At 39.2% G+C, this 16,767-nt stretch overlaps 1 protein-coding gene across 1 annotated transcript in view; it reads left to right on the top strand.

Moving 5' to 3' along the window:
* The window catches only part of FBN1 (fibrillin 1), a 142,735-nt gene that overhangs the window by 34,009 nt on the left and 91,959 nt on the right, over positions 1-16,767 (top strand). Inside the window, exons 5-7 of the mRNA XM_010286279.1 lie at positions 7,990-8,187; positions 11,498-11,623; positions 16,137-16,262. Coding sequence (XP_010284581.1) covers positions 7,990-8,187; positions 11,498-11,623; positions 16,137-16,262 — 450 coding nt within the window. The remainder of the gene's footprint in view (positions 1-7,989; positions 8,188-11,497; positions 11,624-16,136; positions 16,263-16,767) is intronic.

Genomic DNA, 16,767 nt, shown 5'->3' with positions numbered 1-16,767 from the left:
CCATGCCTGCTGTATGTTTATTCACTGTATTTCACTTAGCTGGAGCAGGGGAATTGGCTTCCTTCCTTCCTCTCACCTCCCCTTTTTATTTATAACCCTTTTTCAGTTCTGGACTGACTTTCATTCCAGTGCTCTGCAGTTGTCTTGTGTTTCATGACACTGCAGAGAAACATTTATATTTTAGAAAAAAAAAAGGTTATTTCTAATTTATTGTACCACTCCCTCTCCTTTTTAAATGTGAGCACTATCTCTTTAAATCCTGTGTGTTGGATTGTCTGAAAGCATTTTCTCTTTGGATGTTGGTCTGTTTAATATACTGTAAGTCATTAGGATCTATTTTTCTTACACAGTTTGCACTACTTTTGGATAGTCTCAGTTATTTTATAGTCAGTGTCTTCTGGAGCCAAAGAGAAGAAATACACAGAGCTTGTCTACTAGCTTTGTCTTTACCTTGCTATTTAATAGTTAATACTTTGTGGTATGTTAAGAGTTTCTATAACGTGGCACTTCTTAAGAACTCCTTTAAAAAGTAGTAATAAACTTCAGCCAACTTGTTCTTTTTAAGTGAAACTTCCAGAGTTCTTCAATTGAATCCATTCTCCTTAATGATCATCTGGTCTTGACAATAAATATGTCACCAAAGTTAGTTACTTTTTTGCAAAAAGAGAGATGGAAATCAACTCAGAATTTTATTTCATTGTTGCTACCCTGTGAAAGAAATTGGAAAAATTAAAATCTGCAAAGAAATGTTCCTTTGTAGCTTATGCAGAAAAGTAGGGTGGGTTAGAGTTTGTCAGGTAACTGATTATTCAGAAATGAGAAGTTATTCTGCATTTAGCTGCATTGCTTACTGTTTTCTTCATCATGGAAAAGAATAAAATGTGGTAACAATTTTCTGTATTTGGACTGCTGCCGCACATAATTGGGAACAACAGAGCTAAAGCCTTGATTTTGGTGAAATGCTTAGTCTGCGTGTTGGATTAAAATGTGTGCAACAAATCACTCCGATTCTATAATAATTTTTTAAACATTATTTTTTTATTTTATTGCTGTTATGTTATTACTTTTCAGTTACAGACTGCGAGAACTGGGTCAGTTGCAAGAACAAAATTGGCATGAAAATAGTTGTATTATTTGTTCTTGAATGGATTGCCAAAATACTTTTGAAAGTGATCAGCCTGAATTGTTCTGTACATCAAATGTAACTGATAATATTAGTCTCACATGGTTAGTAAGCTCTTATTTAAAAGTCCTGTTCTTTAACCACTATCCTAGGAAGACTAGATGATACTTGCTAGATAGACATGTTAAACAGATCATCTGTGCTGAAATGGATTTGTGAAGCAGCTTACGGAATGGAAAATAAATTTAGGCTGAAGTGTGCCAACAAGTCAATATATGAGAACAATTTGCAACAAGCAAAGGTGGGGAAGACATGCAGAAATGGGGTCATCAGAATCATGAATTAGAGGATAATGTTCCTGGGGCTGGAGGCAGTGAGGCAGTAACTAACTTTTGTGGCTGACTGATACAGAATAAAGAGTTATGATACCAGTGCAAGTTATTTATTGCAAGTGTTAGATATGCTTCCATGGATATTTTTTACTCTTTTTAAAATAATGAGAGGCAGCTTGGAGCTGTGATCTGTCCGCAGCACAGCTGTGGTATTTTGAGACATTGCTGCTGCCAGATTTGTACCCATGCCAGAAACAGTGCCTGAATAGTTTCACTCCGAGTCCCCAGTTCCAGTGACATCTTAGCCCTAGCCAGTGTTAAATCTCAGCAATTTGAGCTCTGTGCTGTACTGTGTGCTGAAGCAGCTGGGAAAGGATCTTGATAATATGTGAAGCCATCTCTGGCACTAGAAGGGAGCAGACAGAAAGTGGCATGATCGTAATTTCTTCACATACCACAGCTAAACCTACCAAACCTCATTGGTAAGAAGTGTTAGACATCGTAGGAAATACGTTTTAAAATATTTACAAAGTTTTGTTTTCTTTCTTTCTGAACACCCTCTGATATCTTTGCCATGTACTTTCCAATGATGACACATGGGGATCTGCCTGGGGTGAGTAATGGTGTCTGGCTGGGGGGAGGAGAGGACAGAGAGTGCTTAACAGTGAGTAATTATTTAAAGAAATGGCCCATATGGAAAAAAGAGTGTTGTGATTGGATGCATTTATCAACTGGCATTTCAGTGTTACCTGTGGATGGAGAATTACTGTGTCTGACTTTTTAAATGGTTGGAAGTCAGTGTATTGAGCTAACTTGGGAATGTTGTGTTGTGTGTCTGGTCTTGATTCAGTCTGTGAAGCAAGTTGTGTGACATGTCCCCTATTAGGAAAGGTGGAGGTAAATAATAGCTATCCCATGGATTCCTGAGCATGGTCATTCACTTTTCTGACCAGCACTGAAAAAGCCACAAAGTCCTGTATGCAAAACATGATTTCATGATAGCCTACACACAACTGAAAGGGACATTTTGCACGTGAAAATTGCGTTAGGATGACACATTGCCCTTCCCTATTTCTCTGGTATAGTGACACACACAGGTTTGTGTTAATCTTTTGAGAGGGGTATGTGTGTAAAGCATGTTGTTTGTTCTCTCTGTGCTTATCAGGAGATTTTAGTATGTCTGAAAATACATGGAATCACTTTAAAGGCCATTTGGAAATTGAGCCTCAAATGCTAAACCTTTGTGTTCTGTAACTCCCTGTGCTATGGTGGTGCTTACTGCTACAGTCAGCTTGGTCATGCCATGCTCCTGTGTCAGTTCTGATACTCTCTGTAATTCTTGGAATTTCATTGCAAAAATTCTCATTTCAGGCACAGCAGATCCTGCCTCCTGAAATGAGGCACATGCTGTTTTTCTTCATCATCTTGAAATGTATTTCTACCTTCTCTGAAGAGAGTAAAATCATTGAAGTATACATTGAAGTGAATGTTTCATTGAAGCAAAACAGAATGATGGAAGCTGTGTTTTTCCGTTAACAGTATAGTTGTATAGTGAGAGGTATTGTATGGTTTCCAATCCTGTTAAGAAACATGGCTTTCTCAAAGAATTAAAATTTTAAGAGTTGGCGTTTCTTACTTTATCCATACTGCCATTGTGTCACCATTTATTTCAGATTTTAGATCAGAATATCTGATAGACATTTCTTCCATTCCTTGTTTGTAAACTCAGGAAAAGTGATAGTTTTGTTTGTGCAAGCAGACCTGAATCAGCTTATGTAAATATGATTGTATGTGTGTATTTTTAGGACGCATTTAAGATTTTTCATTCATGGCTCAGTGAAAGCTAATTTTTTTAAAACACTGTCTTTATCCCTGTTCCAGAAACATAATTGGCTTGATGCATTCTCGTATCATTCTTACTGTTGACATTTGAGTTGATACGTCCAGAGTTCCCTTCTCCGCCATTAATTTTACCCATATATAAGTGTCTAGCCACTAGACATTTTTGGAAACTCCTTTGGAAATCCCATCATCTGTTTTTCTAATCCTAATCCTACTTTTTCTGAAAGTTGTGTTCAAGGTAGATTTTCCCCCTCTGTAAGAGAGATGTGATATCTTTTCTTATATATAGCATTCTCAGCACCTGCCATTCCAGGCCAGGGAAAGATGGAAGCTTGATTTCCCATACTGTTCCCGCATCCGACTGCAGAGTGATGCATTTTAATTTACCGAGTATTTTCCTCTGCTTGTAACTGCACAGTTACTAGTTCTCTTACCATTTAAAATTCCTGTTTGTACTTCAAGAATGCCATTGAACAACAGAATTGCTATAAAATTCTTTTTTTTTTTTTCCATTAGAAATACACATTTTGGATGCTAGAGAAAAAAGAGTTGAAATTTGCCCCAAGTCATGTACCATGTTGAAAGGATTCTGCTACTTGAAACTCAGACCACCAGCCTTTTAGCTAGCGTTATTCTTTGGCTGTGTGAGATCAGTTTCCAAAAGAGCATTCTCAGGTACAACCGGTTGTGATTCTCTTTTCTGATGGCTGGCCAAGCATGGGCTATCAAATGTAGTGGGTTACACGTGAGGAGCACTGACGAGGCTTTGCAGACACAAGACTGTGTTTCTGCCTTGTGCAGTCTCGCTTCCAGTGTTCCTCTTTTATCCCCAGCTGGTAAAAAAAAAGTAACCAACCAACCACCCAAACAGCAGAAACAAAAATGCTGCTAGGCAGGAAAGTAAGTTGTAATAAAGATCAGCTTTAAGGTACTTCACTTGCCTTAGAGCCCTTTCTGACCTTTCTTTCATTATTTCTATAATAATGGAATATTCCTTTCTCTCCCTTTTTCCCCTGTACTAAAGAAAGGGAAAGTTGCCAGTTTGCGTTGCTGAGGGTGGTTTCAGTTACACAGCAGTCTTGGCTGGATTTGGGGGTTCATGCAGAATTTACGCATGTGAAGTGCTAACAGCTAGGAGGAATGCTTGCTTTCTCTAAGCAATGTTCTGGGTTTGCTGCTCGGCCAGCGTGCAGCACCAGGTACTGTGTGAGCTGTGCATGCTGTGTGCTGACAACTGGAAAAACAGCACTCATTTTATCATTGCCCATTTCTTTATCATGGCAAGAGATGGCATTTTCTCGTTTTCAGTAACGGAATCTTGATCATGATAAGGTAAACACTGGCTTGCTAGGGTCCCATCCTTTGATCTCTGCACCCATTCAGTTTCCATTTATTTTACCGGGGGTGGAGGAGTGTGTCAGCCTCCCTAACAGGTGGTTATCAGTCTGCAAAATCAGGCTGTTAATTTGAAACATCAAGAGCTCTTTACAGAAGATGTATAAGGAATGAATCTTGGAGGAAAGAGTGACCAGAATTTCATCCAGCATCCTTGCACTAGCATAATTGTTTAATCTGGGTTCCATTAGTTCAAAAAATTTTTAAACTGTATTTTTATGTTAAAAACTACATTGTGCTTGAAAACAAAACGAGGTTAACATGCATTGAGGACTTAAGATATGTATCTTGTGGCAAAAGACTTGCGTTACCGTGGTGCTCGGAGTCTCTTTGGTGCTGTCCAGCATTACTTGGAACAATTGCCATTATTTATTGCTGTGCTTGGTTTTGATCAAAGCCTGCCAGTACTACATATTTCAGCAGCCTCTCTGGTGCTTTTAGGAACATAAAGGATCTTTTGAGAAGATAACTAAAATTATTTGATGATTGTGGCTGAAACAGGAATGAGCTCTAGGTCAAACTGCTGCTTGATTCTTCTCTGCAGACTTAATAAGCTGGATTCTTGCGTGGTGTAAACAAGCCTCATTGCTCTTTTTGACAATATACGAACTTAATGTGATCTTATGGTTTCTGCCATCTTCTCAGTCGTCTGAGGCTCCCTGTGGAATTATTCCTCATCAAGATAGCTAAAAAATATGTGAAGAAGCAGATAAAGTTGTTAGATGACCGCGACTAATGCCTTACTGAAGGCTGCTTCCACGTGCTGAAATTTGCATTAGAAATGCATTTGAATTATCAGTTGCATATCTTTAAAAAGTCATTTTACTAAAATAATTTCAAGTCTCAACATTCTTCAGTTAAAGTGAAATTACCTCTGGGGAAAAAACCCAAACAAACTGTGTAATAACTTTTCTGGGTATATTTTCCCCTTTTCTCTCTTTTCGACTCCTGATCGCTTGGAACCTTGTGTTTGAGTAATCGCAAATGACACGAATGTATAAGGAAATCTTGTTTTTACAAAATAAAGATCGGTGTTTTAAGCTCATATCCCAAGTCAGTGCCTTGTAGCATAGACCCTAGGGTTTGCTGCATCTTGTGAAATCAGCGTAATTCATAAAACAAAACACCTTCAAGGACAATGGTGTAACTCGAGGAAATCTCTTTATGTGTGATACCATTCTCTTTTTGTTTTGCTATCATGTTAGTGGAAACCCATTTCCTTCTCGTAGGCCTTCATCTTGTAACGTATCAAAAAATCTTAAACTCACTATTAAGAATGCTTTAATTTTAGGGCTTTTTTTATTAAGCCTCTGCATAAAAAAACTGGACTTGAAGTGTGGATTTCTCTGTGGCCACAGGTTGGTGTGTACATCTAAATGATCTTTTTCTTATGCATTTTCTGACCTTTAGAATTTTCCATTAAGTATGCAAAAGAAAATCTTACTTGTGAAAAGCTGAAAGATTGTATTTGAGAAAATAGAAGGAAAGCTGTACTCAGCAGAAAACTGAGTATTAAGAATAAAATGTATGAAGGCGAAAGATTAGGTGAAAGTAAAGTCTATAATTGTCCATACCAAAGTGCTACAAACTTGGATAATAACAAATAGGAGCTGGATTTGCTTGGTTTTGAGCGCATATTTGACCTACTTATTGTTACTGAAACCTTGTGGAAAGATTTGCACGATTATAAAGTTAACTTCATTGGGTTCACCATATTTCTAAGTCGTATTAGCCACTGCTAAGTCATTTATAGCTTGAAAGCAAACAATTGTAAATGCTGATCCATTCATAGTCTACCATAAAATACAAGATGGGTTATTCACTGCTGTCTGACACGTGGTTCCCGCTGCGACAGAGAACAAAATTACTCCTTTTTAAACTGTCTATATATAAACAGCGTAGGGACAATCTACAATGAGGGATTTCATTGTGAGGAGGTACACTGGAGATTTCCTGTTGCTGACACAAAACTGTGGTGTTTCTAAAGAAATTGTCGTCTATTGTTTTAATATTAGGAGTTTTAATATTGCGGGGTTTGCATACGGTAAGGAAGATAGCTCTCTTAGGTCTCTTCGATCTAACTTGATATCCTTTCTGAGAAGATCATGTTAAAGATAATAGTAACCATATAGCAGTATTATATAGGTAACAGGACTTCTGTAGGCCATTTTATTTATTACAGCAGAGAGTGGCTTGATCAATCAGCAGAATTATAGCATATGGACACAGCATCCCTGGCCTGAAATGAAGATTAGTTAAATGATAGGTTTCAAGGTGCACCTGATGTGGGGAGATGGGTCAGATGGGAAAAGCATCTGTTCTTACTTCTGTCCTATTTAGCACTTTTTATCAATGGTTTAGTGGAAACATTATTGTTAAGAATGTTTGAAAGCGGCATGAAAATTGGAGGAATTTGTAATATCATGACTATAAGGCAGAGCGGATTACTTAGTGACCTTGGCTGAGGCACCTGGTAACTATTTCAGTACAGATAAACATCAGGTTCATAATTTGCTGGCTATGTTTACAGGATGCTGGACTCTGTCCTGGTGCACCATAAGAGAAAAACACTTTAGGGTCACTTGTGAAGAATTAACCGGAGTGTGCACCCCGGATGTACAGGAGACAGCAGGAGTTGGCAGTACCACTGTTTGGTTGTTGCCCTTGGAGAAAAGAACAAAATAGAGCCTACTAGTGTTTTATTAACATCTTAGCTTAATTCTGACTGTTGGCTAAGTGGCCTGTCCTACCATAAACAAGTCATAGCAGATGTGTTCCACATGCCCTCCATTCAGCTGTAGGCAAAGCTTACCCGCATATCTGGTACAGCAATGCCTGAATAACAGTGAAAACTGTCCTCAAAAAACTTCCTGCTGTATTCTCTTCCCTTGAGACTCGTTTGAGAGCAACACTTGTGGAAATAAACATATCCTAACTCTTTTATCAATATTAGTTTAATTAATGCACTGAATATTTAAAACTATCTGATGAAAAGGCCTCCCAAAGCATATTCCTAAAGATTAAACCATGCAGCAAAGGGGACCTGCAGAATCTTAGATATATAATACTCCTGGTAAAATAGTCACAACGTGTTTATAGAGCTGCTTATTTTCACTGGATTTGAATGAAAAGAAAACTTGAGAAAAATCCTCTGCAGAACGCTGCTAAGTAAAGTTGTTGGGTTGGTGGGCAATTTATGTGCAGACGACACCTAAATGTGCTGTTGTTTTGCTTTATTACCAGTTTTGTTGTGCATTTTTATTGTGATGCTAATTAGGTTTCCTGTCTTCGGTGCAGATTACAGGACTGGCCCTTGCTTCACTTTGATAACCAACCAGATGTGCCAGGGACAGCTCAGTGGAATAGTCTGCACAAAAACCCTTTGCTGTGCAACAGTTGGGAGAGCATGGGGCCACCCCTGTGAAATGTGTCCTGCCCAGCCGCATCCCTGCCGCCGAGGCTTCATTCCAAACATTCGAACTGGGGCCTGTCAAGGTAAGTTAGGAGCAAAGCTTCCCCGAAAAGCTGCTGAAATTGTTAGTGGATTAATCTTAATTGAGTTACACTGCTGTGAATAACCTGTCCTAAGCCATTCTCAGCTATATGTGTGAAGAATGGAAAAACATTGTCAGATGCATTACTTCATGATTCAGTGAGTGCCTGATGTTCAAGTGAGTACATTAGTAACTTGGGTCATGTGAGAGCAGCCAGCATCTTAATGAATTTCTCACTGCCAGCAGCCCTTTCTCTTCGTTCTGTAATGGTGTTTTTCTGAGTGTACAACTCAGTCATTCCATGGAGGAATTTATTCTGTTTCAAAAAGCACTCAAAACATGCAAAAATGAATCTGTGGCAATACTGTTCCATTTATCCGGTGTGGGACTTTTTCGCTAAAATTTGTTGATTTTGGATTCATCTTGGGTGTCTTATCTCTTGAGCTATACTGCTTCGACCTGGAAAAAAGTGCATGTCGTGCCATTTGAAATGCCCTATTATGTATTTTATACAATTTTGGAAATGCATTTGCATTTGTTTCAAATTGTAAAATCCACCCAGATGTTGCTTACTTCTTTCAGAGCATGCCTTTACCATAGAAAGTCCTTACACTGCTTTTGGCTTTTATTCTAATACTTCCAGCTGTATAAATTCTTTTATTGTCTGGATGTCTGGCAGGAAACAGGAGAAAGTTAACAGGGGCAGCTATGTATTAAACTGATGTGGATTATACATTCCCAGGACTGTATCTTTGGGGCTAGCTTATTTCAATCTGTCTAACATTTTCTAATAAGTTACAATATTTTTGAGAATAGGGCATATAAAAGTTATAAATCGATGAGTAATTTTATTTAATCATGAAATTCCTATGAAGGACTTGAAGGCATTCCATTGCATTAAAAATGTAGATATCCTCTGTCACAGGCCAAGTCCTGGCTGGTCCCTGCAGACAGGCACGATGAACTTCGAGATGAGCATGATTGTGTATGCCACACAATGTGCACATATTTTGACCTCAGCCATTCTGTTGCCCCTCTCGCTGTAAAGGTCAGAACTAAACTGTGCAGAAATCTGTGAACCAAGGTTCTGGTCACTTCAGAAATATTATGTGCATAAATATGTGGCCCACACCCCTGAACTCATGTCACACCTAGTTATATCCCTCTTGTTTGTGTCACGGAAAAGCTGCAGGGACCTCTCTAATCGGTTTGTGCAGTTCGGAGTAAGGCTACTTCTGCTTACTGCACATTTCTTAGCATGCAGCTACATTTATGCTAATCTGTATGCAGTGCCAACACAGTTTTGGCCCTGTATGTTTGACTTGTACTTTCCAGTTTTCCCTTCTCTTGTAATGTGTTCATAATTTCAACAGATCTGCTGTGGAACCACATATTAGCTTTATTTTTCATGCAATTGTACTAAATCCAGTCCTTTTGAAATCAGATAACACCCATTCAGACCTGAGACATTTCAGGGATTTCACATCCATATTCAATCTAAATAAAGGAAAGCAGGTTAAATAAAATCCAGGTTCTCTGAAGAGAAAAAGGAACCATTATTATTGTGTGGAGAAGTCAGAAAAAATAAAACGGAGGAGAGGGCAAGTTTACTTTAAAAAGTAAATAGAATATCGCTGCCCACAGTTTGACTTTGTCTGTCTGGCCGAAAGTTAAATTAATATCACAGCTGAGATTTTTAAAGATATAAAGGAGGAAAGCGAAAGCCAAAAGGTGGGATTTTGAAACAGACATCGTGACTCAGGAACATGACTTCTGTTTTTTAATTTTTTTTTTTTTTTAAAGTCAGTACAGTGCCATGAAGTCTGGCTGATTACTGTTTTTAAAGCACAGCATATCGCTGTAGCTCGTGTCTCAGCAGCAATGTGGCTGTGTCGAGGGTGCTGAGGCTGTGCCCGTTCTGCGTGCCTCCCAGCATAGCGGCTAGCTCAGGCACAGCACTGCTCTGGCTCTGCTGCTGCACCCCCGACCCCGTTCGGTCAGCCCGGGGATCTTTACATAATGCTCTGCGATGTGGTACAGATATGCCCCTTGGCGTTCCTGAAGCTTCCTTCTTGTGGCTCCCAGGGAAATTGCCTCTTGGCCTTTTGTACAGACATAATACTTTGCTTTTCAGACTACAAGACACATTACAGCTGGCTCTCTGGGATTTATAAACGGAGATTTGAAGGCGTCATCTCCTTTAGCTTGTGTCCCTGTGTTGAAACCGATCCTAGCGTGAAGCCCAAGAATTCAAGAAATTGGGTTTTACCAGCAGCAGTTGGTACTCCTTGGAGAAATGGGGGAAGCGCGGGCATTTGGGTTGGAGAGTGGCGTGTGCTCTGTTGGCTCCTGAAGGACAGGGAGCAGCAGACACAGGGCAGCCCCTGGAGACTGTGAGCCAGACCTCCACTGTCTCCTACTGCGATGCCACTCCTCCTTTAGTCTCTTTTCTGTAGCCGTTACTAAGACGTAGCAACACTTCTGCAGCTAAGTGACGACACACATGTTGTTGGGCAAAAGTAGCTGTGAGGCCAAAAACTGGGGCCTCTTGAAAATGTTTGTCTTGAGCTCCCTAGTTAGCCTGTGGTATTATCTTTGTTTTTGCATTTTCCTGAGTGAAAAAATTAAAAGCAAAGAGAGGGAAATAAAGGGAAAAAAACTTCCAAATTTATGAATGTCTAAGTAGGTCATTAATAATTCCTCCTGGGACATTAATCATGGCTATGAAACTCTTTGACTCAAATCCTAACCGTAGCATAAGGTCATTGGTGCTGATCTTACTGGAGTGACAAGTTAATTATTTCCATCAATAATGACTATGCAGATCCCCATGCCTCTCTGTGAGGCCCTCTCCATGCATGTTGCACACTGCTCCTCCGTGGCTCCTGCGTCTCTGCGCTGGTGGGCTATGCACCCTGTGGAGTTGCCAAGATTTTCAAAGGGGCAAGTGATTTTCGGTGTCCAGCTTCAGATACTTTAAAGGAACCTGGGTTTTAGCGGGCTGTGTTCTCTGCACACAATTCCCCAGATGTTTTGGAAAAACAAAGCAATAGCAGTTAGATGTTTAATTTCTGTAACAATAATAACCATGTGATTTCTTGCAGAAAATATTTAGATTACTGTACTTAATCATACTTTGCATAGAGTAATTACAAAATTAGTGTCTGTCTTTGCAAGCAAGTATCATAATATTATGATGGGTGAAGGATGGATTTAGGCATATTTACTTTAATTTCTGTGTAGACAAATGATTATGGCTGTTCTTGAGAAATGAATTAAAAGTGGATGTTTCTTCCTTTTTTACATGATAGATGTGGATGAATGCCAAGCCATCCCTGGGATCTGTCAAGGGGGAAATTGCATTAATACTGTTGGATCTTTTGAGTGCAAATGCCCAGCTGGACACAAGTTTAATGAAGTGACACAAAAATGCGACGGTAAGAACTTTTAGAACTTTCTTCTGAAAGTAAAGGCGGGGGGGAGGTTCTCCTTTTTGGGGCCAACTTTGTTTAGAAGTTTGTAACAAACTTTCTAGTCTCTTTTGCCTTGAATATGCAAATAGCATTCTTCACAACAAATATGAACGATGGTCCTTTCTCCTTCTAAACCAGACAATCTTAAATATTGGCCCTGCAGCTTTTTCTAACCTTTTACTCATGTAACATTTTACAGACTTAAAGGTACATCTGAAACAAATTAAACATTAAAACTAAAAATACTTTTTAACCGATATGTTGCTTTAGAAATACTTGAGGCACATATCTCTGTGTGGATATTTTAACTGAGAAGTGTGTATGACTGGAAGGTTCAACACATTCCCACCTCCTCAGGTAAACTGTGTTTAACATTAGTGGGAGCTCGACAGTGATGAGTGAAGACTGCAGGACTATGCTCTAAACTACTCCTTACAGTTGCAGGTGTTAAAGGAGGACAAACATTTTACCTGTCCTTATTAGCTGTCCTATTTTAAGTACAACAGGTGCTAGATATTAGTGTGGAAATTTGCAGTGTGTGATTATGGAATCTTGCTGATTTTTAACTATGATTTGATAGTATTTTTCTCTATATAATATGAGAATCAGGCATAGATCTCTCCTTTGCTTTAAGAGAATTTTGGATAAATAGGGAACATAATACTAAAATGTGTCATTTGCACAGTTTTTATTCATCGTCTTTACTGTGAAGTCCAGATAATTTTTAAACTCTTACAACTGATTCTCCTTTCAGTCATTGGACAAAAATTAAGTTAATTTGAGCAGACAAGTTTCATAAGTGGTTAGTGATTTTGAAGCGCCAACTTTCAATATCATAAAGGTGTGTGACTGTGACAATAAAGTGTGCGTGCACCACCCTGTCCTGCAGCAGGTGCCTTTAAGGAAGCACTCAAATTTTTTAAATCATTTTGGAAGAATTATGACTTACCCCTTCAAAAGAAAATTCCCTATTTCAAGCAAAACTTTATAATTTAATTGCCAGTTAGGGAAAGCAATTTCAGAAGAGTTTGTACACAGCATGGTTTTTATATTGCCTGCCAATTGTTTTGGCAGAAAGTAACCCAACTTTAGGGTAGAACATTGCAAGTGTTTCCTTCTGTGGACGAGGTACTAAGAACATGGTGAATAGGAAAGACTGAACCTGAACCTGTGTTTTGTTAAATGTTAGTACGTCAAAAACTGAGAACTATAGGCTTGCATAGGCTGCATTGTATAATCATTCCTATGGTATTTTTTGATTGCTGAATCATATTAAAAAGAAACAAACAAAAAAACCCAAACAAAGGACAAAAAAACCCAAACCACCACCACCTTCAGAGCCTGCACTTGGTAATAGTCGAGCGACTGAACCCAAGAACCTGGGATAGCTTGGTTCGTTCCCAAATCTTGCCACAAATTTCCTGCCCCATCTTGTGAAATCCCTTTCACGTCATTGCCTGGCTGCAAAGATAGGATGAAGTTCCTTTCTTCAGTTCCACACGTGTAAATTTTTGAACCTCAGCAGATGGAGACTTACTTTTGGTACATCTTTGTACTGTATGTACCAAAGTAATTTTAGTTAAAGCTGTGTAGGTATTTATACAGTAGCAACTTTATACCAGCAGCCATGAAATAGGATAGTGATTCAACAGTTAAGAGCATAGTCATGTAACAACAGAATATCCATTCTGCTTTTTTAAATTATCCCTTTGAGTTTTAAGTTGTAATCTCCAATATAAGAGAAGTATTTGCTTTATAGTTATTAACTGTAACTGATTCTAATACATAATAGTTAACATCTGATCATGTGCTTGGTTTAACTTCTATCCAGCAAATAGGATCTCTGGCAGCTATAATGTGTCCTTGGTCACTGATTTAGTAGAACTCAGAGCTACCTGCTGAATTACCAGTACTGGTTTTCCAGTGGGTCCTCATTAAAGTAAGATCATGGTAGAAATCATCAGGTACAGTGGGACAATGCAACAAGATGGGAAATGAGGTGTGTTGGTCGAAGTTCTCATTATTAGCATAGCTGGTGGAAAACTGTGTTTTAAGTGTTACATCATTTCACTGCTTCATATCACCGTTCCTTGTACAGTTGTATTAACGCTGAGGTAAATACTTTTTTGTGGTGACTGGGGGGAGTAATTTTTCCGAGAGTGACATTTATATCTGCGAGTACATCGAGTATACTCACCTTTATAAAACTTGCATATTAACAATGATGATGTTGCTTATGTGAATGTCCGCACTAATATAAATAGTGAAATACTGTTTGGGTTAGGCTCAACCCTAAAATAAAGAGTGATGATTTTGCTTCTAAAAAGGTCGGACTCTATATAAACAGTGGCAACACTGACTTTAAGATAAACGTTGGTGAATTTGAGTCAGAAAATGCTTGAATCTGATCCATTTACGACTGCATTTTTCTCTGTTAATTAAGGGCTCTATTTAGACGAAAACTCAATTTCCACATTTTTTGTCACTCAGGCTTCTGGGGCTCCTGTGGAGTGTAATCCTGGAGCAGAAGCCAGAAGTCTCTTAGCCGTGTTCCCAAGGCACTCGGACTTGAGGCTTTGGCAACACCCTTGAAGTAGCACTGAACAAAAAGTCACACCCCTCTCACACACCCAAGCAAGGAATGCAACCCACATCACGACAGCTAGAAAGATGCTGGGGAGGAATGTGTGCACAGGGGGCCCAAGGCCCCGCGCCACTTAGGATGGGTTGGTCTGTGAGGTCTGGTTATCTGTGTGCTACCTCAGTCCCTCCACTCCTTTCCTGCAAAGGCGAGGGGCCGCACAAGTATTAGAGCATCCGGTCCTTTACCTAGGGGAAGAGGAATGATTTTTGTATTACTGAATTTTTGTATTACTATCTTCGGAGGAGAAGTAGAACAGAGATCCTCTCTACTTGCTAAAACACTCATTAACGGTCCTGTGGGACTTTGGGTGTTCCCCCATCTGTTGGGGCCAAATTCCAATTTAGGCGTTACATTTAAATTCCTCCAATCGTTTTTAATGACTATGATATTATTCACTCCTTGCCTTGGCGTGTTGGGTGGTGTTGCAGTATTTCATCTCAGAAATTTTTGTGGTTGGTGAAATCATTATTACAGCCATGTGTCTATCTGTTTGTAGATCTCTGGAGGAGGGGTTGGATAGAGTCCTGTGATGCCATTTTTTCTGGCTGGGTTCTCCCTGTCGGGAGAGCAGCGGGGTGGCTGTACATGGCTGTGACAGGCAGTTGTCATTGATCCCTCTAAAGAATAACCTCCCTTTTTGCTCTGCTTTGCTGGTTCTTCTTGTAGGTACCATGGAAAAAGGCGAGCTGTTTTTAAGCTCAGCTGGACTCCAGGTTCCTAGAAGATGAGAGCAGCGCTAAGTAGATACAGCTGCATTGTTAAGACAGTCACTGGAAACCAGGGGGAAAGTAACTACACATCACAGGCAGGCTACTTATGGTAATTAAGGAGCAGTTGGGGCTGGCATAGGTTGTTATCTACGTGACTGTAGATAACAAACTCCTAGCTGTGGAAGAAACCATTCAAGTTCCATCTGTTCAAGTGTGCAGCTATGATCAGGTGTAAGAATGTATTTGTTAGGTTTTTTTCTGCAAACTTTGAAAATTTTTCTGCATTGGATCTATGATGATGATTTAGTATATGGATTGAGATTTGTTACTGAAGAAAATCATGATACGGGCTTTTATTTTAAAATCACTGACAAAATTTAAGGGCAACTATGGACATTGCCTGACTTCTGCAGTAGATATTTCAGTTACTGTCTAGAAATCTGTTGAAACTTCAGAACATTCACTTAGTGGAGAAAGCCAGGAATGGTAATTTTTGTTGCCTGCAGTCATCCTGCTTTAAGCTATAATCCTGTCAGATTGCATTAGTTAAACAGTGCCTAGCTGCTCCATGCTTTTATATGGGGGATTTCCAAGAAAAACCCAAGTGCAGTAAGAAGGATGGGCAATTCAGTAGGTGCTACACTTCCCTTTGAGTCAGTATTGAACTGTTGCCTCAGTACGGTGCCAGGAGACGCTGTGCTGCTGCAGATACCATGAGACATAATGGTTAAGCTCCTGATCGCTATGGTCATTACAGGTCCTATGACAGTTTTCTTAATGCTAGTGTGCAGAATTCAAACTGGAGGGGTTACAGTTTACTCACAGTTAGTAAATCCCCTTTGCAGTTTAAGATTTTCATCCATCTCTATTAAGCAGTAAAACAAACTCTCTGGCATTTTGCAATTTACAGATACAATATTTTCTTAGGTTCTGTTTCACTTGTGTTCATAAGATGCCTAACAAAAGATCCTGATTCGGAACTGCTGATTATGCCCCTCGTACATTAGTTAGGAGGGGTCTCAGACCACACTGAATTGGATTGTTAATACTAATTATAAAATACCTATTCTCATGCCAGAGCTAATTTAGTTAACCTGCCTCTGCTTCTCTTTTTGCCTTGAAGATATTGATGAATGCAGCACCATTCCTGGAATTTGTGATGGAGGAGAGTGTTCAAACACAGTTAGCAGTTACTTCTGCAAATGTCCTCCAGGGTTTTATACAGCTCCTGATGGCTTAAAGTGCATAGGTGAGTAGAATCCTGTAATTAATAAGACAGTAGGTGTCATGAGCATTCATGAATATATAAAATGGGTAACAGTGTACCAGAAACGTATTTCAGCTTGGATCTTGAAATCCTTCTTTTACATAGAAGTACATCATGTGCCTATATATGTATTCTTAAATTAGCTTTCCATTTGCAAGATATGTTTCCTCTTACCCTCTTTGTTGTGACCTTCACGCTCATTTTTCTTACTACAGGTTTTCTGTTAGGACATATTTGTTGCCTTAAAATAGGCAGAACTTGTTTAACACCCCTCCGTGATACTCTTGCTCTCATGTTTGTCTTTGATTTAGTCCATTCAGTTATGTTCAGCAGTCATTTAGAAAAGCTAATATACTTGAGAAAGAAGGTAATCACCGCAAACGGCTTTTTTTTTTCCTTATTCCAAGTATTATGACCTTAATGCAGATATTTTTCATTAAAGGAAGTAGTGTGATAAGCTGGGTGTGGGACACTTGTATCTGCTTTC

The sequence above is a fragment of the Phaethon lepturus genome, unplaced genomic scaffold (assembly GCF_000687285.1).
Source record: "Phaethon lepturus isolate BGI_N335 unplaced genomic scaffold, ASM68728v1 scaffold4654, whole genome shotgun sequence".
Lineage (NCBI taxonomy): Eukaryota > Metazoa > Chordata > Aves > Phaethontiformes > Phaethontidae > Phaethon > Phaethon lepturus.
This window is presented reverse-complemented; position numbering and strand designations above follow the sequence as displayed.